The sequence below is a fragment of the Pteropus medius genome, unplaced genomic scaffold, assembly GCF_902729225.1.
Source record: "Pteropus medius unplaced genomic scaffold, Ma_sr-lr_union100, whole genome shotgun sequence".
In the NCBI taxonomy this organism is placed as follows: Eukaryota; Metazoa; Chordata; class Mammalia; order Chiroptera; family Pteropodidae; genus Pteropus; species Pteropus medius.
In genome coordinates, this window is record NW_024354875.1 from 5,911,882 (window position 1) to 5,934,246 (window position 22,365).

At 37.3% G+C, this 22,365-nt stretch overlaps 1 protein-coding gene across 1 annotated transcript in view; it reads left to right on the forward strand.

Moving 5' to 3' along the window:
• DOCK10 (dedicator of cytokinesis 10) overlaps positions 1–22,365 on the forward strand; it is a 225,511-nt gene that overhangs the window by 161,270 nt on the left and 41,876 nt on the right. Inside the window, 13 exon segments of the mRNA XM_039855668.1 lie at positions 1,082–1,269; positions 1,765–1,830; positions 3,561–3,653; positions 7,568–7,691; positions 7,871–7,992; positions 8,360–8,446; positions 10,993–11,085; positions 11,524–11,642; positions 13,530–13,599; positions 16,965–17,078; positions 17,626–17,697; positions 19,103–19,249; positions 21,881–21,964. Coding sequence (XP_039711602.1) covers positions 1,082–1,269; positions 1,765–1,830; positions 3,561–3,653; positions 7,568–7,691; positions 7,871–7,992; positions 8,360–8,446; positions 10,993–11,085; positions 11,524–11,642; positions 13,530–13,599; positions 16,965–17,078; positions 17,626–17,697; positions 19,103–19,249; positions 21,881–21,964 — 1,379 coding nt within the window.

A 22,365-nucleotide genomic window follows, 5' to 3' on the forward strand; every position in this document is an offset into this window, starting at 1 on the left:
CAATCTAAAATTAACTAAAAACAGGATTAAGATTATTACCACAGGATATTTGAATTAGCATTAGCACTGTTAAGTTTCTCATTCTCATAATTTTCCACAAATCATTTTAATATGAAATAAAATGAGAATACTAACTTAGCCATGGCTCCAAATCACTTTTATATTGATTGGTGTGAAAAAGCAGAGGATACGCTAAGCCATTTCCTCTCCCTGATATGAGGGATGTGGCTTTTATTATGTATGGAAAAGAAAAATAAGAAAAAGGAAAGCTAAAATATTCTCTTTATAAAGACCGGAGAACATTAGAGAAATCTGAACAAATAATAAAAATATTATAATTGATTTTTTTTAAAAATCTGTAATCTGACTCCCACGCATAGTTAGCTACTAATTTGGCTTTTTCGAATACAGGAAGACTCCAGGTAGAGAAAAGGAAGGTAGAGCATCTTGCTATCTTTCGGTACCACAACTCCAGCCTCCAAATTATTTAGTGACGGAAGTTTCAATTTATAAATTCCTCATGCTATTCCTACCAAGCTAGATTTTTAAAGTTTGTAAAAACTGAAGAGAAAAATGAAATAAATAACACAGAGGGTTTTCAGGCCTATGTTGCGAAATCATTCCACAGGGGAAATTTACTATTAATCCCTTTGGTACTATTGGTCATAGACCCTTTAGACAAAGTTTCCTTCTGTCATATACCAATAACTGTATTATTTTATAGCATTCTAGCAAAGGTCAGTGGGTTAATCCTTATCCTATAGCACCCAGTTAATATGCTCAAAGGATCATTAGCTAAACTTTACTTTTGATATCAAACTTAATGCAAAAAGAAAATACTTATAAACCCATCCAAAAGATTTACCAGTTTCTGAGACATTAATTTCGACAGTAAATATATAGCTTAATTATCTTTCATGCCTATCTCCTATAAATTTCTCATGCTAGCATAATTTAACATAAATTGGTACAAAAGTATGAAGTTTCTATTTTGAGTGGGTTAATTTAAAAATATGTTAAGTGTTGTTCACTTGAAAACAATCATATTAAATGATGAACTCTTATTTTCTGATTTTTAAAGACTGTGTAACATCGTCCTTTATCCCCGTCAAGCCTTTCAACGTGACGGCTCAACCGGAACCCACAGTGGAGGTGGAAGAATTTGTTTATGACTCAACAAAGTACTGCCGTCCTTACAGAGTATACAAAAATCAAATTTACATTTACCCCAAGCACCTCAAGTATGATAGCCAGAAATGTTTCAACAAGGTATGATATGTTTCTGAGATGACATCTCTCTCCACTCTATTTAAAGCACGTTAAGATGGTTTCTTGAAAGTTTAAATACAAATTACTATTTTTTTCAACACTTTGGAAAATAAAGCTATTTGAAGAAAATGCTTAATAAGAAACAGTGATGAGTTTTCCCTTAAAAGTATTTAAAGATGCACAGTTATATGATATATTAATAACCTTTCTGATTCAGCCCTAAATAGTTTGTTCTAGACATTTTTTTTAGTTTCTTAAGATATTCTGAAAAGAATACACCTGCCCCCTTTCAATATGAGGTTTTCTTCCCCTTTAAATAATCTCTCCAAATCCTTCTGCTATTTCTGAACACAGTGGATAATGTCACAAGAAAGTATTGGGTATTGTACATTTTTCAGATTTAATTAGAAACTACTTATTTTAGGCACTTGTATTATTTCTTGGTGTTATATAACAGGCAATTACAATTTCCATTTTTCCTTGCTATAATTTCAGGCACGAAATATAACCGTGTGCATTGAATTCAAAAATTCTGACGACGAAGGTGCCAAGCCCATGAAGGTAAGCCAAGAATGCGAGGGAACACAACATAAAGGAGACAGGCAGGTTCTTTCCACCACTGTGGGGCTTTTTCTTTGAGTGTGATGGAAAGGGGCACAATTCAATACATTTGCTTTTAATTTCCTAAAAGATACCTGACTTAATAGCCATCATTAACTAGACCTATTAGAAATTCCAGTCTCATGGCTCTGCTTAGCTTTTCATGATTTGGAAAAAAGGAAATCATTCTAGTGTAAAATAAATGCAAAGATTCCCTTCTGGAAGACTTTGCCCTTTTCAAAGATTCGCCTGCCTCTCAATTTAGCATGCTTGATTTAAAATGCCACATCCCAGCTGGCCTTGGTGTGGCCTGCGGAGGGGGGCTGCTGCACACTGGCCGAATGGCTCATGCAGCGGGTCTGTGGGATGCTCGTGTGTATGGAAGATGCGTGTGGCTAACTGCCCAAGGACCTGGGAATGGCTTGGGAAATCCATCCCAGCTGTTGATCACATGTTTTAATAGGATCAATAAAACGATGAGGTTTGTATGAACTGTGCTGTTTTTTTTAACCGATAAAGCTGTAACTGGATGACATTTTTCAGGGTTCATATTTGATATGTACTGTTTTTATTTTAGGGGCTTCAAACAACATAAAATAACCTATAGAACAGAAAAGAAAATTATTTTTGGTGGCCTGTGGCCAGATCTTCCCAGTTTTGGTGAATCAGAGGAACGAGATAGTAAAGGATGAAACAAATTTCTAGCTAATCCCCACAATTATCTGAGATAATCTCTTAAAGCACTCTGTCGGGTACCTATTGTGTTCTCTGCGTTAAGAAGGTTTGTAGCATTATTCAGAAGAACGATAATCAATTTGAGTGATTGAATGAATCATGCAGGGGAGAGAGAATGAGTTCTTTAAAATAGTCTTGAGCCACTCTCGGCATCCACAGATTCCAAGTTCCACAATAGCATTAGCATCAGGAGAGAAAAAATAAAGTGAAAAGCAGTTGCCAAGCAAACAAAGGCAATGACCAAGCAAACACGCAGACCTGTTAGAGTAGTGTTCAGGCAGAAAATTCTAGCAAAGAGGTATGTGCGTCCGTTTCATCGCATTCTAAAGCATTGCACAGATACAGCAGGCACCGGAAGAGGGGCCCCTGAGCCGTGGCTAAGAGAGCTTTTAAGCTGCATGACTAAGAAGTGCCATGTCACATCCCCTGGCCTGAATAGATAACTGGGATAGAATAGTAATTCAATATGGTGGAGCCTGGAATCAGCCCTATCCTGCCAGCTCAGCATTCTTGGTTGAGGGCTGGCTTATCACGGGCCAGGGTCTAACCAACCTTCATGGTCACCCAGCTGATCACCTCAGACTCTAGACCAGAGCTGGATACCATTGGTCCCTTCAAGAGGCCATCCTGCAAGACTCAGAATGGAACGAATGAGATCTTATGTCCTAGTAATCAAGTTAGGTAGGAAACTGATTCAAGTATTCAGTGTTGATGTAATATCTACACGATGAATTAAAACCTTCAAATTTTTTTTTCAGTAGCACCCCACTGTATAATAAATACAGGACAACAGGTCAAAGAAGCTTAAGGTTAATTAGATGTCAGCTAAATCTGGCAACTTATCACAAAATTCATCATCATCCCAGTATTGGTTACTGAAGAGTTATGGCCTCTTTTCTGAGCTCAGGGTTAATTTCAGACATTCATAATTATTCCATTCATAACTTTTTAAACAGTGTATTTATGGGAAGCCTGGAGGGCCCCTCTTCACCTCAGCCGCCTACACAGCAGTTCTGCACCATTCCCAGAACCCGGATTTCTCAGACGAGGTAAGGACCAGACCTCCCCGGTCCCCAGCAGCTCCTCACAGATGGGCGAGTGGGCCAGATACCACACAGGGACAAACACTCACTGCTGACCACAGCTCAGACTAAGGACATGCCTCGACAGACATTTGCTCAACCAAGAGTCAGAAACTACGTCAATGACGGTTGTTCCAGAAGTACAGTAGGCTGCAAATTCAAATATTTCAGCACAGAATTACTCTTGAAAATGTGATTTTGTTTGTTTGTTTTCATTCTTTTCAAGTGAAACTAATTTTGTTTCTTTTATTTCTCTGATCAATATAATAAAGATTGCATTAGGTGGCTTTTACCACTCAATAGCAGCATTTCATGTCTTGATGGGAAGAACAAAGGAATAGATAGAGTTTGAGCCAGCACTGTTGCTCAAAACCAGTGTGAACTTGAGTGACCTCGGACCCCCTCGTCTCTAAACGTGGCATGGAATAAGACCTGCCCTCACCAACTCTCAAGACTCTCCTATTATGTGCCAGGCACCATGCTGTACTCCATATATGTATCATCTCACTTAATCCCCACAGGGTTCTCCAGAGAAACAGAGCCAATAGGGGAGATGATAGATAATAGATAGATGATAGCTAGCTAGATGATAGATGATGATGATAGATGATGAGAATGATGAAGATAGATAATGATGATAATGATGACAGATAGATAGATAGATAGATAGATAGATAGATAGATAATAATAAATAAGCTATCAATTCACGTCATTATGGAGGCTGAGAAGTCCTACAACTTGCCATCTGCAGCTGGAGCCTCAGGAAGGTGAGAGCCAGGAACACCAAAGCCAGGAGATCTACCCTCCAGGTCAGGCAGTCGGGCAGAGAGGAAATTCAGCCTTTCTCTGCTTTTGGTTCTATTTGGGTCCTCAGCAGATGGATTGATCCCCCCCAACACCAGGAGGGCCATCTGCTTTATCCAGCCCACCCGTTCAAATGCTAATCTCTTCTAGAAACACCCTTCCAGACACCCAGAAATAATGTTTAACCAACTATCTGTGCATCCTGCGGCCCAGTCAAGTTGACACATAAAATTAACCATCACATCTTCCAATTTTATGGATAAAGAAATGGGACTCAAAGAAGTAGCTCCTCTGAGAGTGTATAACTAATGAGTGAGAATCAGAATTCAAACCAGGTTGTGTGACTCCAGATCCTGAAGTTTCACAGCTCTGTCATAACACATATAAAAAACTCACTGGGTCAGTGGTAATTTACAAACGTTTCAGTGATTACATTTCATTTCTAGCCATGAAGCAAAGGCCAGAACTGATAACGCAATCTGCTGCTATGATGTTCGGGATTTTAAAATCACATTTTTTTGGTATTAGTTTCTATTACTCACATGAGAAATTGCCACAGCTTCGCGGCTTAAACGACACACATCCATTATTTTACAGTTCTGGTGGTCGGAATTGTGAAATGGGTCTCACAGAGCCGAAAGCAAGCTGTCAGCAGGCCTGCACTCCTTCTGGAGATTTTAAGGGAGAATCCTTGCTTTGCCTTGTCTATCTTTAGAGGCTGCCAGCATTCCCTGACTCATGACCCCTTCTACCAACTTCATCAGTCTGACCTCTGCTTCCCTCCTCGCATTTCCTGTGACTCTGACTCCCCTGCTCCAATAATAACCTTTGTGATTACGTTGGACCCATGAGCTAATCCAGCATAATCTCATCTCAAGATCCTTAATTTAATTACACCTACAAAGTCCCTTTTAACCATGTGAAGTAACATATTCACAGATTCTGGGTATTAGGACACAAAGGATATCTTTGGGGGGCTGTTATTCTGCCTACCCAACCTTGTTACACATCAGTCATTTTAAAACTAATTAAAGGAACACCAATGAACCACAGACCAGCTTAACTTTATCTCTTTCCTCCACATTCATTTAATACTCTTAAATTTTTTTCCCTATAAACTCAGGATAAAAGCTTTAAAAAAATTAAGGAAAAGAGCTATTATTGCATTATAAAATATTTACTGTATTGTTTGACCCCTTGGCAGAGCCCACCATAAAGGTACATTCTCTGTAGACATATAAGATTAAAAAACTCACTGTTAACTCTGGCTTTTAATCTCCTTCACTCTCGTGTGCTTCCCTGAATCCTTATAAAAGCCATGAGCTTTTCCACAGGAGCACATGTAGGTAATGAATAGCCTGGTGAACTCTGCAAATCCAGATTCAAAACTAAGGCTTTATTTTCTTCTTTATTATTGTGAAAAGTGATTGTATAAATTTCAAAAATGGGTGTAAATTCTTCCAAGGCACAGTTATAATATGAATACTTGCAGTAATTGTTAAGTGAAGAATGTTTACATTAATATTTAGTTAACTAGAAGTTTCAAGTACTTGCTGCATTCGCATGTGCTCATTACTTTGGGTAAAAAAAAAAGAATTTTATTATATTGCATTGTCAATTGTTGTATATTTTGAACTATACATTGGCTTTTTACCAGGTTAGCATGCTGGTTTACAAAGAATATGGAAGCTTACAAACCATTCTAATTCGGGACTTCTCAAACTTTATCATGCATCAGAATCAAAGCGTGTTAAAGCAGGTTACTAGATGCCACCCCAGATTTTGGATTCCATATGTCTGGGATGGGGCCTGAGAATTTGCATTTCTAACACGTTTCTAGGTGATGCTGATGCTACTGTTCCAGAAACAACACTTTGAAAACCAATGTACTAAATCCTTTCCTGAACAATGTGGAAATAAATTAGCCAGCTAGATAGATGCACAAAGAGCCTAATATAAGCCAGTTGATAATTTGTGTGGCTCTCTATCACCTTAGTGCTTGATTTGACTATTCTGGAAGCCAGTAGTTGCTGATATTGAGTGGAAGGCAGCTTCCCTACATGAAACCCTGGGATTGCAGTGGGAACTGATGATCGGAAGACATGGGGCGTCGCCCTGGAAGGTCCTGTTACTGAGTGCCCGTGATCCTAGTGGCTCAAAGCCTCCTCCCAACCTCTCTCACCTCGGCTCCTACCTCTGTGTGGCCCTCCTTCACAATAATTCTCTCTCTCGGGAGAATTAAATGACAACGTATGTGGCAGAGGGTTGAAAACTGCCAAGCACAATAAAATGTAGAAGGTTTCAAAATCCTTCTTTCCAGGAACATTGAGTATGCTCATTAAGTATAGGCTTAACCTATATCAATTTTATGTTTTGTTCATTCAGAAGCATTCTTGATATAGCTACAGCAAGACCTCTTCATAAAATGCCTCATTACTTAGTTACCACAATATATAAATTTTATCCAATATATACTACATATCTTTTTTATTATTTTTTAAAGGGATAAATTCTGTGCTTAAGTTGCATCATGTTTCTCAGCAGTGTGCCTATGAATTATCTGGGGATCTTATTAAAATGAAGATTCTGATTCCATATGTCTGGGGTGGTATCTGAGGTTCTCCATTTCTAATGAGCTCCCAAGTGATGCTCATGCAACACTCTTTGGGAGGCAAGGACTCACTATTCACTCAATTTATGTCCCTTAATGACAGATGCTCAATCCATGCCTTATTTATATTCTACAGTTATATCTGCATGTGCGTTTGTGTGTGTATGTGTGTTTTTAATCCATACTACAGTAGCATAAATTATCTAATGAGACATACCAGGTATTCTAAATTATCATCATTCACCACAATAAAGAAGTAAAAGTATCAACATGTTAATCTATTACTGCTAGCAGGATAGAGATTTATTGAGAGTTAAGTCAGTACTTCTAACACTGACTGTTAAACGTGGACCTTGATTTCAGTTAAAGAATTTTTTAAAAGGCCAAGGTGCCTATGCTTTGTCTTGTCCTGACCCTGGGCAAATGATTTCAATTTCAATCCAGCTCTTACCTCTTTCCTTGCAGGTGAAAATTGAGCTACCAACACAACTCCACGAGAAACATCATATTCTGTTTTCTTTTTATCATGTCACTTGTGACATAAATGCAAAAGCTAATGCCAAAAAGAAGGAAGTTCTGGAAACATCAGGTACTGGCAGGAAGCGATCTGAAACAGCTTTGCATCTGTTTGATTTGAATGGGAGAGTATTTTAAAAGCTCTGATTTGTTAAAAATTTGGGTGATAATATATAAATGATAATTCGCTTTATTTTTACTCCTTACCATGGTGGTTTGTATAAGTTTTCTCTTTGTTTTTGCTTTGTACAGTTGGATATGCTTGGCTTCCTCTAATGAAACATGATCAGATAGCTTCTCAAGAGTACAATATCCCAATAGCTACAAGCCTGCCTCCTAATTATTTAAGCTTTCAAGATTCTGCAAGTGGAAAGGTATTGAATGATGTATAATTTAAGAGAAAAAAATACATGAGCTAAATGGCATGAGGTTATCTTCTTTCTGCATTTAAATTAACCCAACCCTAGTGTATGCATCCATTGTAGTTATGAATCAAGTACACCTATAATTTTTCAGATATCTTATTTACTTTATGACCCGTAGAAATTATCTATTAAGAATGATCCCCTGATACCACGTTGATCTCATTTATCAATATTGCCAAGTGTATTTGAATCTTTTATTTTCTGTCTCTGTAGTAATGTAAGATTAATGGTTCAGAATGGCAAATTAACATAAACTAAACAACATTTGCTTTCTCTCAAATTGCCACAGTAACAGTAACAAACTCTTTTTTTGCAGCATGGTGGGAGTGACATTAAATGGGTTGATGGTGGCAAACCACTTTTCAAAGTATCAACATTCGTTGTATCAACAGTGAATACTCAGGTGAGCATGTCGCCCTGAACTGTCGGCATCTTCTGTTATACCTAGAATTAGGAGGTGTCTCCTGTATTTACAGAGGAGACTCACCATTTCACAAGGTGTCAGAAGAGCAGGTGATTGAAAAGGAAGAATGTTTGCGGCATAATTACATCCTCTCCCAGGAGAAAGAGAATGCCCTAACCTGTAAAAGTCCAGGCTCCATAAAACCGCAGACCGAAATACCAGATGTGTGTTTATCAGTGTGACAGCCTTCTCGGAAGGTGGTTTTGCTTCCACTGACAACACCCACGTGTTAAAAAATGTGAACTATTAAAAATAAAGAATGGGAAGGCTGTAGGGTCAAGCAGAACTGCATTTGAGAGCCGCCTCGGCCAATTTCAGGCTCAGTGACCTTGGACAAGTCACTTCACCCCTGCAATCCTTATTTTCTCATCGACGAAATCTCTCTACCTAAGATCATGATGAGAATCGAAATGAGAAACTACCTGTGAAAATATCTCATGAACTGCAAAATGCAATCCAAATGTAATTATTGTCATGTCAAATTACCATGCACTCATCCCTTCTGTGGCAAGGCAGCTTATTCTGCTGCAGTGTGGGAACTTCCATGACACCAGCTGCAAAGTATAAAGCAAATTATTATAGGTACATAGACTATGTATTTCTCCTTATTAAATTCTTTGTATATCCACTTTTCAGTTCTTGCTTAATACTGCTTTATCTCTGGCACATATTTAGTTGCTAAGAAAAAAGGAAATAATCTAGGTACCACACATATATTGGATCAAAATTTCTCTCAGTAACATCTGCCGTTTCAAGCCAAATTTAATCCCCTTCTCCAGTCCTACACCTGTGACTCTTTAAACCTATCTTTTCTCTGATGCCATAGGCCCTGGTCAAGTTCCCCTAAATGGCCATGCTCCACCAAATCCTGCTTTTACATATCTCATAATGCCCTAAGTTCTCTTCTTCATGCTTGCAGCTAGCTTCCTCCAAACGGCCCAGGTCTCTCTGTGACACACCACTACTCACCTTTCTCTGTATCCACTGCCACCACCCACACACTTATCACCCTGGGGGACACATTCTGCTTAGTTCTTCCAAGACTCGGTCATCCTTTGACACTCAGCAAAAGCAAACTCTTCCTCTCTGCCTCCCTGACCTTCACTGGCCTGGTCAGCTCTTACCCATCCTTGAGCTCTTGGCTCCAGTGTCACTTCCTCAGAGAAGGCTTCCCTCTCCCTGACCCCACGGACATGCTAAGTCATCTTGTTGTACAACCACATGGCACCCTGCTTTCCTTCAGAACATCTACCTAATTGTAATCAAATAGGCGTGTGGGGGAGTCGTTGGATGCCACCTGTCCATCCCCCTGGAGTAATGGAGGGACCACAGGAAGGGAGAGAGTTTTCCTCCCTGCCTGCCAAGGGCCCGACACATAATCGGCTTTCAATAAATAATTGTCAAGTAGGTGAATGGATAAAGTGAAACTGCAAATATCACACGTGCCGTACACACACGCACACACACACACACACACACACACACACACACACACCCCAAGCTGAGGAGAATGCAAACTACAGGTGCCCTTCTAGAATTGACAAATACCAGAGAAACAACAGAGAGTACATCTTAGTAAAATTCTGAATTTCACTTCCTGATTGCATAACTCGAACCTTCGCACAGAATTTAGAGAATTTCCAAGGTGCCACCTTCTTCAAGAAATATCATTAAAGGGTATATTAGTTCGCTTGGAATACTGCAGACTGGATGGTTTAAACAACAGAAATTTATTTTTTCACATTTCTAGAGGCTAGAAGTCTGAGCTTCTAGCCGTCGGCGGGGTTGATTTCTTCTGAGGCCTCTCCATTTGGCCTCCTCGTGTGGTTTCCCTGTGTTCGTACGTGCCTCGTGTCCAAATTTTCTTTTATAAGGACATTAGTCATATTGGATTAGGGTCACCCTATCTGCTTCATTTTAATTACCTCTTTGAAGACCTTATCTCCAAATATAGTCATATCTAAGATTCCAGGAATTAGGACTCCAACATACGGATTCTGGGGACACACAATCCAGCCCATAACAAAGGATAAGAGTCAGCATTACCTCGTGATGTTAGTGTAGACTTTCTAATTTTTGACTAACTTGGGCATTTTAAGTCTGAATATGTCCCGATGCATATTAAAGAGTACATATTCCCATGTGTAAGAAAAACTGATAGAAGACTGTGGAAGAAGCAGGAACAGGAAGATAAAAGAAGGCAATAGAGGGGGAAAAAAAAAAGGAGTAATTCTCCAGCTGTCATCATGTGGTCGAGAAGGAAAATAAACCTACGAGGATGACATGGAGAGAGAGCAGGCTTTGTAGCTCGACTCAATGCCGGGATGTCTAGTGAAAATGAAAGTCTGTCACTCTGACTCCTACAGCACTCGCACACTGAGGCATCTGTCCTACAGAAACGGTCACCTCCCTTCACTATGATCATTATACAGTTTACATGTCATCAGAAATAAACGCTTTTTTTTTTTTTTTTTTTGCTGTTTCAGGATCCGTATGTGAACGCGTTTTTCCGACAGTGCCAAAAAAGAGAGAAAGATATGTCTCAGTCACCTACCTCGAATTTCATCCGCTCTTGTAAGGTAATGTGACATGCAGATAACTTCAGTGGTCTCCAGGGGACAAATGGACGAAAGAGACCTTGATAATTTTCATTGACTAACAAACTAAGACGTTGTTGTCATTGAAGATTTTTAAATGCCTTAGCGATTCAGCTAGTAAATGATTTTATTTCACAATTCCTTAATATTTTCTGTTTGTTGACTAAATAACAAAAAGATTGGTGTTTTCAAAATAAAAAAAAAAGGTTGAAAATCCAAACCAATTTATTTTAAATTAGTTGGTTAAATATAGTATTGTTACCACATTCCGCCCATGCCCACGTCACAGTAAATGAAATGCAGAATAAAGCCAGATATAGAGGAGCTACAGTGTTCATGTTCAAGTTCTGAAAAACATCATTGGAATGTGCATTAGAGTTTAATCTGTGCCTTTTTTTTCCTCCTGTCCATTTACTACAGAACTTATTGAATGTGGAAAAAATTCACGCAATCATGAGTTTTCTGCCTATAATCTTGAATCAGCTCTTCAAGGTTTTGGTACAGAATGAGGAAGATGAAATAAGTACAACTGTGACCAGGTATCCCTAACACAGCCTTAGGAAGAGATTTTATCATCTACGATTACACAAAACTTTGATTATAATTGAACAGCCATCTAACTGTGTGTGCTTGCATTTCATTTGAATGCATATCTCAAAGTTAAATATTTCTCATTCTTGACTTTTTACGTTAGTTTTAGACTTCTGAACATTTTGTTTTTTAATTAAAATATTTATTTGGAAATAATTATAGATTTACATGCAGTCGTTAGAAATAATGCACAGAGACTCCCATTACCCAGTTTACCCCAATGGCAACATCCTGTAAAACTGTAGTATAATAAATAGCTCTACCAGGATATTATCATTAATGGAATCAGGATACAGAGCATTCCATCACCACAAGGATTCCTCATATAGCCTTTCAAAGCTACAATGACTTCCTTCTCATTTGCCCTCTCCTTTATCTTTGGTAACTACTAATCTGTTCTCCATCGCTAAAATTTTGTTATTTTAACAATTGTGTGTGTGTGTGTCTGTGTGTGTCTGTGTGTGTATGGAACCATACAGTATGTTAGTATCAGTCTGTAGCCTAATTCTCTAGCGACTCACCCAGGTTGTTGCTTCTATCCACAGTTCGTTTCTTTTTATTTCTGAGTAGTATTCTATACCACAGTATGTTTATAGGTTACCTATTGAAGGAATCTGGGTTGTTTCCAGTTTGGGGTAGATTTCAGATAGACATAAGTTTTCATTTCTCTGAGATAAACACACAGGGTAATTACTGGGTCATATGAGAGTTGCATGTGTAGGTTTTGAGAAAATGCCAAATTGTTTTCCAGAGTGGCTGTACCATTTCACTTTCCCGTTAGATCTTTTTTCTTTTTCTAAATATTTAATTTCTCTCCAACTTTGCCTATACTACATTCTTTCAGCATTACTAATCTGCCTGGTGACTTTGGCAGTCACAATTTCCCCTTTATAGAGATAGTGTCTTAAGTTAATTATTGAATCATATATTCCTAATGTTCATTTGTAAAAAAAAAAAAAATAGTCACAGCATTCTGGAAAAAAATTTACTCCTGCCATTGAAATGTTTCCGATACCTTCCTACCTCAGGCATATTCGTAGCCTCTTTTAAAATGAGAATCTTTAGCCTCGTTTTTTAAGTTAAGCCCTGAACCCCTGGAAGATTAAGGTGTCTTGAACAGGCAGTTAGAGACCCAGATTAAAAGTCCCTAATTCTGTCTTCAATGGGTGCTCTTTCCAGCTAAGTATGTGGGGTCTATGTTGACAAGACTCCTAAATATTTCAGCTGATAGATCTATTGAAATACTGAGCTATTCCTAAGCACTATAGCCATGGAGCAACTGGAAGTGTTCATGTGAAAATAAAAACCAAGCTGTCACCACTGCTATAGAAACCCTATCCCAGCTGAGGAGGGAAAAAAATCTGTCTGAACTTAATTAATTTTTCCCAAAACCATATACATATAGTGCCTCTAGGTTGGAAGGAAGCTTTTTAAAAATGAAATATGATAATTAATTTGAGGTTAAAGATCTTAAGTTTTAATCAGGTACTAAATGATCCCTTTTCCATGAAGATAATGTCAGCAAACACACAGACTATAATAGCAATGTGACTTGAGCAAAAGTCTCCAGTGTGATACTGCAGCCATATGACATTGCTTGTATTTTAGTGTTTGGAGATTTCAAGATTGGGAACAGCTAACAGGTAATATAGATATTAAATACCTAGTTTTGGGGGACAAGGAGGACAAGGGGAAGTATGAAACTGATTCATTCATTCATTCATTCATTCATTCATTTACTATTAAGTACCCAGTTTGCGAGCACTCCAATGACAAACCAAATGGTATTTTACTGCCTTCTCCAGAAAGGCCGCTGAACAGCTTTGTTTTTCCAGGGTTCTGACCGACATTGTGGCCAAGTGCCACGAGGAGCAGCTGGACCACTCCGTCCAGTCATACATTAAGGTATGAAATCACCACCTGGGAGTTGGTCATATGCCCTTGTGCTGTGTGGCTTGTCTCATTTCCTGTCTACAATAAGTGGGGAGTTTCTCTCTTTAGCTGGTTAGTGCCCACCACAGTAATATCAAGCGTTCTCCTTAGAGAATTCTGGCTCTTTGCATTGATGGGCTAAAATGTATTGTTTGACTATATAAATGTATAAATGAAATGTATATGTGCAAATGAGTATTTACATGGGGAGAAAGAGCAAAGAAAGAGATAAAGGAGAAAATTAAAGTATTGTCCTTTAAGAGTCACCATTACAAATAAATGAAATTCCTGTGTAAATTTAAGGAAGATTTTTTCCTGTCGGTTTGTTGAATGCTCTATGTTTCTTCTGTAATGTTTTCTTAGCTCTTTTTATTGTTTTCTCAGGCATTATTTCATTTTCCCAGTTACTGTATATTTGTACCTGCTTCTGGTATGTTAAGTCCTTTATCCTCTGGCATGAACCACTAGCCCATTCCATCAGTGTGCACTGCTTCTTCCAGTGTCCTTTGTCAAGTTTATATTCTCATTTCCAGTTGGCCTGTGAATTAATGCCAGTGAACTTGCGATGATGTTTGCACTTTACAGTTCTTGCCTAAATGTCACCTTCATGAATTAAAAAAAAAGGAACCTATCCAGAGATCAATAAGAATACCTACTATTACTTTATGATGCATAGAGGATGTAAATTTCTATTTTTTTCTATGCATAGATTGTCTTTTTGCAACCTCTTTAATTAAAAGAATATATTCCATTAATATATATATGGTTAGACATATACCTATACCTATATATTTTAGATGTTTAGAAAGGTGACTAGAGAAGAATTTGGGGTCTTTTGTGCTGGAAACTATATATACATATCTCCTATAAAAGAAAATAACAAAAGTTTATTCCAGAGTGAACTCCTCTGAGACACCATCAGTGAGAAATTTTTCATTACAGTTTTATACCTGTATATTTTCTACCTGCCAAAACTGTTCACTGACTTCCCATATACCTAAGTATAAGTGTGTGCCCTTCTTAAAATAGCCTATGTGCTAAAAATAGTCAGTTACTTCACCACCATTTTCCCCCGTATAATTTTGCCCAATAAGATCCATATTTTATTTGCAGAAAGCCAGTTCCACCTACAAATGCCTTTTTAGTTTGCTCTCTGTTTAAGATGGAGTCACAGCTTACTTTAATAGGGTATCGATGAATTTATATTCAGCAGAATCATCTACAGAATTTTCAGTCTCTCAGCGCTTACAATGTTTCATTTCAACCTACAGAGGGGCTGAGATGAAAAAAATTCCCAGTCTACATCACACAAAGTCATCTCCGTTTCAGCACAAGTTTTATGTACCTTGTTCCAACGAAATCGTTGAAAACTACACTAAGAACCCACTGGTGTTGAGATTACTTTTGTGAGAGTCAAGGCCAGTTCCTTGTAAGAACCTTAAAAGCAACTCTCAAACTCTATCTGTAACACTCTTTGAGAGGTGTATTGGAAATGCATCCTGGCATGGTCTTTATTTTTAACCAGGATGTTTGAAATATCCTGATGACATCATTCAATTTTGTAATATAGGAAATTGCTTATTTAGCTTGCTTTGAAGTGGTTCAAATCAAGAAATACACCTACGTGGAATTTCAAGCTGATAATTCCTAATGATATTTTATAATGCATTTCCATAAATCTAAAACAAATACAGCCTAATAAATATAATCGATTGGAACTTTACTCTGGAAAGATCACTAAGCTAGCAAGTGAGAACCTGGATTCTATTTTCTAGTCAAGCTTAAATAGGTAACTTGAGCAGTCAGCCTCTCTGAACCTCATTTTTCTTATCTGTGAAGTGAGATGAGATGGACCAGATGAACATCTAGCTCTATGGTTCTATGATTGGACTCCCATTATAGAACATGGCTGACAGCCTGACCTTGACCAAGGAGTCCATGTTTTTACCCTTGGTAGAAAAAGTTATTATTTAACATATAGAGTGATATTAAGCTCCACACCTAGGAGTATAATGAAAGCTGATAGGCTGGTACCAATACATGTTTCGATGTCTTCCAGATATGTGAAATTCAATGCAACATATGTTTATTCAGAAGCAAACTAAACACCATTTCAAGTTCAGTGGTGCTAAATGCTGCTAACTCACCCCATCTACAATATCCAAATGCACACATAGACTATGTCTTTTTCAAAAACTGTATGTCTAAAATTAATCTAATGAAATGCCATGGTTTACAGCAATTCATGGCACTGATGTGTTATAGCCAAAATTTTAAAATAGGAATATTTCAGAGCTAGTCGAAATGCCCTTGGGGCTAAATAACTGTGCATGGTATTAGGTAGTTATGCATTATCCTCATATGTATCATAATCCATGAGGGGAAAAAATTGTATTGCTCTTGATTTTAGTTAGTTTGATATATCTCTTAGCTTTGGTTTCTTCCTCTGTGATAAGCTTGGAGAAGTCAGGCCCCATCAGGATGATGGAACTGTCCATGAGCTATAAATTTCAAAGAAATAATTATAGATCCAAATGTAAATGTGCCTCTGATTTCAGTTTCTCCCCTGCCTTCACTCCTAATTATAATGAAGTCTGAATTGTGGCTATTATGAAGAAATGACCTCAGCAAACCCAACTCATAAGTATAATATTATAATCCAGGAAACAAGCATTTTATATTTGAGATACATGTGTGAAAATTAATGCCGATATTCTTATAAATGTATGAAGAAATACTGAAAACTAAAACCATTAGATGCACTCCATGGTACATGCCAAAACCAATCTTTTGAGAAAAAAAAAAGTGAGCAGCATTTGTTATCTTACCGATGGCCAACGTTCATGAACCCTTTGATAGCTGTGTCTAAGCATGAGATGATAGATCCTGGGCGTGGGGGAGCTCACCTACCGGCCTCTGGAAGGCACCTGCTTCCCCACCTGGCTATTTGAGTGGGTGCTCTACCCTTTCAGGATGAAGAAATGCTACCATGCTACCTGTTACCAGTGGAAGGAAGGAGAAGGGCAAGTGTGTTTTAAGTAGGTGGGTTACAGCCCTCCGTGTTTCCTCGAACCTGCTAAATTGTTCTCTGACTCTTTCTTTTGATTTCTACAAAAAGAGTTGCAAGGAGAGCTTAAGGGAGCGCAGGCCCTACCTGTGCAAAGCCCTAAATAGGACCAGGTGTGTGCTACTCTTATCACCGGGGCTTCATTTATTTCATGACAAAATCTGGCATGAGCAGATAATTTTGAGTTATAAGTTATTCATGGAACATAATTTTTGAAGCTTCGATTTTTTTACAGTATTTCACTTTTTTCTCTTTTTTGGATTTTCTTCAGTTTGTGTTCAAGACCAAGGCTTGCAAGGAGAGAACGATACACGAGGAACTGACTAAGAGTGTGACTGGTCTTTTGAAATCAAATGACTCCACAACAGTCAGGCACGTTCTGAAGGTGAGGACTTCAAAGACGATTCTCTTGCTGTCAGTGTGAGGTTCATGCCAGCCCCTGAAGGGTGACAGGGTTCATCGATTTTTATAGATCATTTTTCTTACAGCTTGACGTTGAACTTTTAGATATTTCGACATGTGGCTTCCATTTTTGATCTTGCCTCTAGCCTTGGAGATGTGAGGAGTGGTCTTTCTGTGATATATTTTAGCATAAAAAGTTTAGTTTTGTTTAGCTAAATGAAACAAATAGAACACCCCGTGAATAAATATTCCACAGGACTATTCTCTAATTTCCCATTCGAGTAAACTGGAATCTAGTTTTACTTTAAAATTCTTTGAGATGACAGAGGAACTGAAATTTTTGACATTTACTTTTGCCATTAGAGGTTTGATAATCCTAATAGAGAATATATTATTTCTCTGATGCATTCAATTTCAAAGAATACAATTTAAGATAAAGATTTTATAATATTACAAGTTGTAAAGAATAAAATTATCATTATTTTACCATAGGATGATAAAATTTCTTATTGTCTTTTTTTTTCTAACAGCATTCCTGGTTCTTCTTCGCAATTATTCTAAAATCGATGGCACAACACTTGATTGATACAAATAAAATTCAGGTAAGACTATAATATCCATCAGTTATGTTAATGAATATGTACTCATTAGTTCCATTTTTATTTACTTTAGAAATCTTAGCAATATATGTCCATTGCTTTTTAAGCGGGAGAAATGATTGCGTGTGTCGCTTCATTCCTGTGGTTTTTATTCTTGCAGTGTGGAGGGCTGGGTGCTCAGAAATTCAGAAATACGTGGTTCAGTCTAACTCTGAATTCTGTGTTTCTTTTAGAAATTGTCACATTCTGTAGTGAAAACGTGAGTCTAATTTTCAAGCTAGTTTGTAAAGATTAATGGATCTTACCTCTCTCATGCAAAAGGGCTGTGTAAATGCACAAAGTAGAAACTAGATGGGAAATCCCAGCTGCCTGAAACTTTCCCCTCGGGTGTAGGAGTTCAGACAGGAGGAGCGGATTCCCAACCTAAAGGTGGCCTTTGGGATCCATAGAGTTTTGTTCAATGTATGACATATAATCTCATAGCCAAGCCATTTTGCATCTTAAGGCAAAAGTCTCTTGGCTGTGAAGTCCCACTGGTGCCCGCTGTGACATATGCTGGGACCACTGAGTTAAGACTAGCCGATACAGACTTTCAGCTGTAAGATGAATATGGTCTGAGGATCTAATGCAAAACATGATGATTATAGTGATAACACTGTATTGCGTAATGCAATTTGCTGAGAGCAGGATGTAAATGTTCTCACCAAAAACACAAAAAAGGATAAATATGTGAAGTGATAGAAGTGTAAATTAACTAAATGGGGCAATCCTTTCACAATATATATGTATATCAGAACACCACACTGTACACTTTAAATCTCCTACAATTTTTATATGTCAGTTATACCTCAATAAAGCTGAAATTAAAAAAAAAATAGCTGGAACTTACTATCATTAGAGGGCATTTCAAAGCAATATCTGTACTCATTCAGTTATTCATTCATTGATTTCTTATAGTTGTTTATTAGGGGATTCCTAGTTTTTAAAAACTCAAAATAATTGATTTTTAAATTAAATAGAGAACTCTGTATCAAAGAAAGTCTAAAATAATATTCATTAAACCACTGATACTGGCTATTCCAATACTGAGAGGGAAGTGAGGGGAATTAAGATGTGAGAGGTCATAGAAAATGTTACATTGTTTGAAAAGTTTGCAATTAATATATGTTATAGCTCAGTTTTTAATGAAAATGTGAAAAAATGTATTGGCCAAAATAGAAGGAAACATTAAATGAAAACCATGACCTTAAAATTAAAAGGGCTTCTATTTTATTCTTGCATTCAAGTTTTCAAAAGGACATTTCGTTTAATGATACATAAAATAAAGTAAGTCTTTTAGTTTATTTTTTTCCCCAGGCTTAGTATTGCACATGCCACAGTGTAAAGAAATGATCTGTTCTTTCCTTAGCTTTCTCGGGCTCAAAGATTTCCTGAATCTTACCAGAATGAATTGGACAATCTTGTAATGGTCCTATCTGATCACGTGATCTGGAAATACAAAGATGCCCTTGAAGAAACAAGAAGGGCCAACCACAGCGTTGCCAGATTTCTCAAGGTACAGTTATAGGAGATCACAATTCCATTCAAGCTCCCGCGATAGTGAACATGAGGTATTCTAAATGTTAATCAGTTCACATCTCCATTTATGACAAAGGGTCAAAACTAGCACTCTTAGAAAAATACTTTCATCCATGCATCTTTTCTGCTTGAAAATACCTTGTAATTTTTTTGCCCAATTTGGAGATTCACAGAACAAAGACCAAGGTTAGATAAAAGTATCCACTTGAGTGTTTTCAAATCATAGTGCTTCTAAATATTTTTAGAGAAAAAGGAAATTTTTAAAGGATAACCTACACTGAGGCATGTTATTCTCTCGGGTATTTCTGCCGTTGAAGTGATGTTCTGGATTAACTACTGTTCTAACAATGAAGTCAAATATCTGATTTAGGAAAGCTTTGGAAAATTTAACATTTTTATTATATTACTTCTAGGCTCTTTTTTTACATGATGAAAATGTTATGCACTAAGCACAGAAGAGGAACATTATCAATTAAAGTGTTGAGCAACTGGATATATATGGAAATTGGTTATATTTCTTTGGGTTACAGGCATTCATATTGACTTGAGAAGAAAAAGTTATATAAAGTAAAAAAAAAAAAAAGCTAATGCGGAATCATGGTTTATCATTTAACAGATTATGCACTCAACTAGAAAGATAATGTTGACCTCCTCCTTCTTCTTTTGCCCGCTATGGGCTATCATAACCTTACTGGAGCCACTTTTCCTGTTTCTTTGTGGTAGACACCAGAACATACCGGATAGGTTATTATATAAATATAATAATTTAAGAGACTATGTATATAGATGGAAAATTAGGCTGAGTTGTCTTTGGTGAGTTTTAATCCAGTCTAATTTATTTTTCAATGCATTAAGCACTATTTTAAATTATACGTTATATTTGTTCTCACCTTGAATTTATTTTTTTCTTCAATGTTTCGCCTCTCATTTTTGCTTTCCCTTGCTCCTAGAAAGAGAAAGGAATGGTCAGGGTTATGAGGGAAGAGGGTGAAGGAGAAAAATTAATTACTCTAGTTTTCTACTACATTTTGAGATGTATGGGAATAAAGTGTATTATTATGCTGGTAGTTCATTCGAAGTGCTTTACGGAAGGGGATATTTGGAAAGGGTGATACTGTCCAATTTGTAAGCAAATTATATTTTAAAAACATCTGCAATATTCTTCCCTAAATTGCAAAAGAAAATGATGGATAAGCAACTTTTTATAAAGGGAAAAGAACTTCTTATCTACCGTCCTTAGCTTAAATATTCTGAATTTGTTGGAATAAAAGAAGGCTTTCCTTGGAGCTCATTTATGCAACATTGATGCTGGTGGTATATGTCTAACATGGGGGCAAAAAAAAAGTGCCCCAAATGAAAAAGGACAAGATGAAGTAAAAGGCTAACAGTGGTACCAGTGGTTTTGTGAAATCTGTAGACAAAGAGCATCCATCGACACAAGATAAACAAATATAGTCTATAAGGTATGTAGAGCACACAGACCACACATTGAAAGCAATACTTACAGGTGAAGTTTGTAAATAGAAACATTAATGTAGTATATTGTACATCATAAAAGCCCATCGTACACACATTGTTTTCAAATTGTAGCTTTAATAGCATTTGACACAGAAAACTTATTTTTAAAACTTTCTAAAGTGTATTAGGGGCATCATTTGAGCTAGGAGAGAAAAAGGGAAAGGGAGAGAAAGTGATCTTTTATGTGAACTTGAAAGTAGTCATTTAGTACAATACCTGTGAATTGACGAACTTTTTGCTTTCAGCTGTTGGACGTGCTCGACATTGCCCACTCGCGTTGGTGTTGTAATTCTCTTACAGTCCCAGAAACCTGATAATAGTTATTTGCCCAACTGGGGCTTCAAACAACTTTTATCTCTTTTAGTTACTTAATTATACATTAGTAATCAAATTCCATGAATTAGTTGTTATTGGAATTTAACTACTGAAATGTAACTGTAACACTATGCTTATTCCAAGCCTGGAGAAAGCACTCTATCTGGTGTGGGTATATAAAAATGTCCTAAGATTAGAATGCACTCTTTTTCATGTCATGGGAAAATAATATATTTGCAGCAATAATGCCAAAAACCTTGTATATTTCCCTGACGATTCTCTCCTGGAAGTAGAAAAGATACAAATGGGTCCACGACTACCTAGGTAGCTTTTGTAATTTTTCCTTTAACTGCCAATCTGGGTCACAATTCTAACTTACTTGAATGTGCCTATCTTGGTATTTTTTTTCTGAAGACATAATACCAAAGAGGTAGCAAAGGAAAGTTTATTCTGATTTTTATTTTTCTTTTCAGATGGCCATATCTTTTTAGCTACTCGCCTGATGAATTACTACTTTATTTCAATTAGCTTTTGGAAACCATTTGGTAATCACCCAGTATAAGAGACAGACTTAGTTTATTAGCAAAATATGTTCAAAGAAACATCTGTGGTATTTCTCTCTAAATATTAAAAAAAAGATCGACAAAGAAGTCTCTGAAAAGGGGAAATCTTCATTATCTACTGGTCCTTAAAGTGCAAATGTTTGAATTTAGAATTTTACCTTTAATGGTCCTTAAAGTGCAGATGTTTGAATTTAGAATTTTACCTTTTTTAGCGCTGCTTCACCTTCATGGATCGGGGCTTTGTGTTTAAGATGGTTAACAATTACATCAGCATGTTCTCCTCTGGTGAGCTCAAGGTAAGCATCGCTACGGCACTGTAAATAAATGACAGGTTTCTGTGTATATCTGCCTAGAACATTAACCTCTCGATTCTTGGCACCAAAAAAGTAATTTATGTTCCAATGAGAGGCAGTCTCTTAAAATGGGTCATCTGCTAGGTAAGTCTCTCAAATCCTTCCTTAATAGGGGACAAAGGAGAGCGGAGTGACAGTGTTTACAGCTCACTTCTATCTCCTGTGGATGGTGAAGGAATGATTGTTGCCAGCGGCCCTTCCCGTAGTCCAGTTTGCTCAGGGCTGCATCGGTTATAGCGCTAGAAGTCCACTCCCTGGAAATCCTTGAATCTTGGGCAAAATGGACAGTTGATCGCCCTACCTAAATAGGAGATGTGTGTTGGGAGATAGTCGGGAACGGCTCT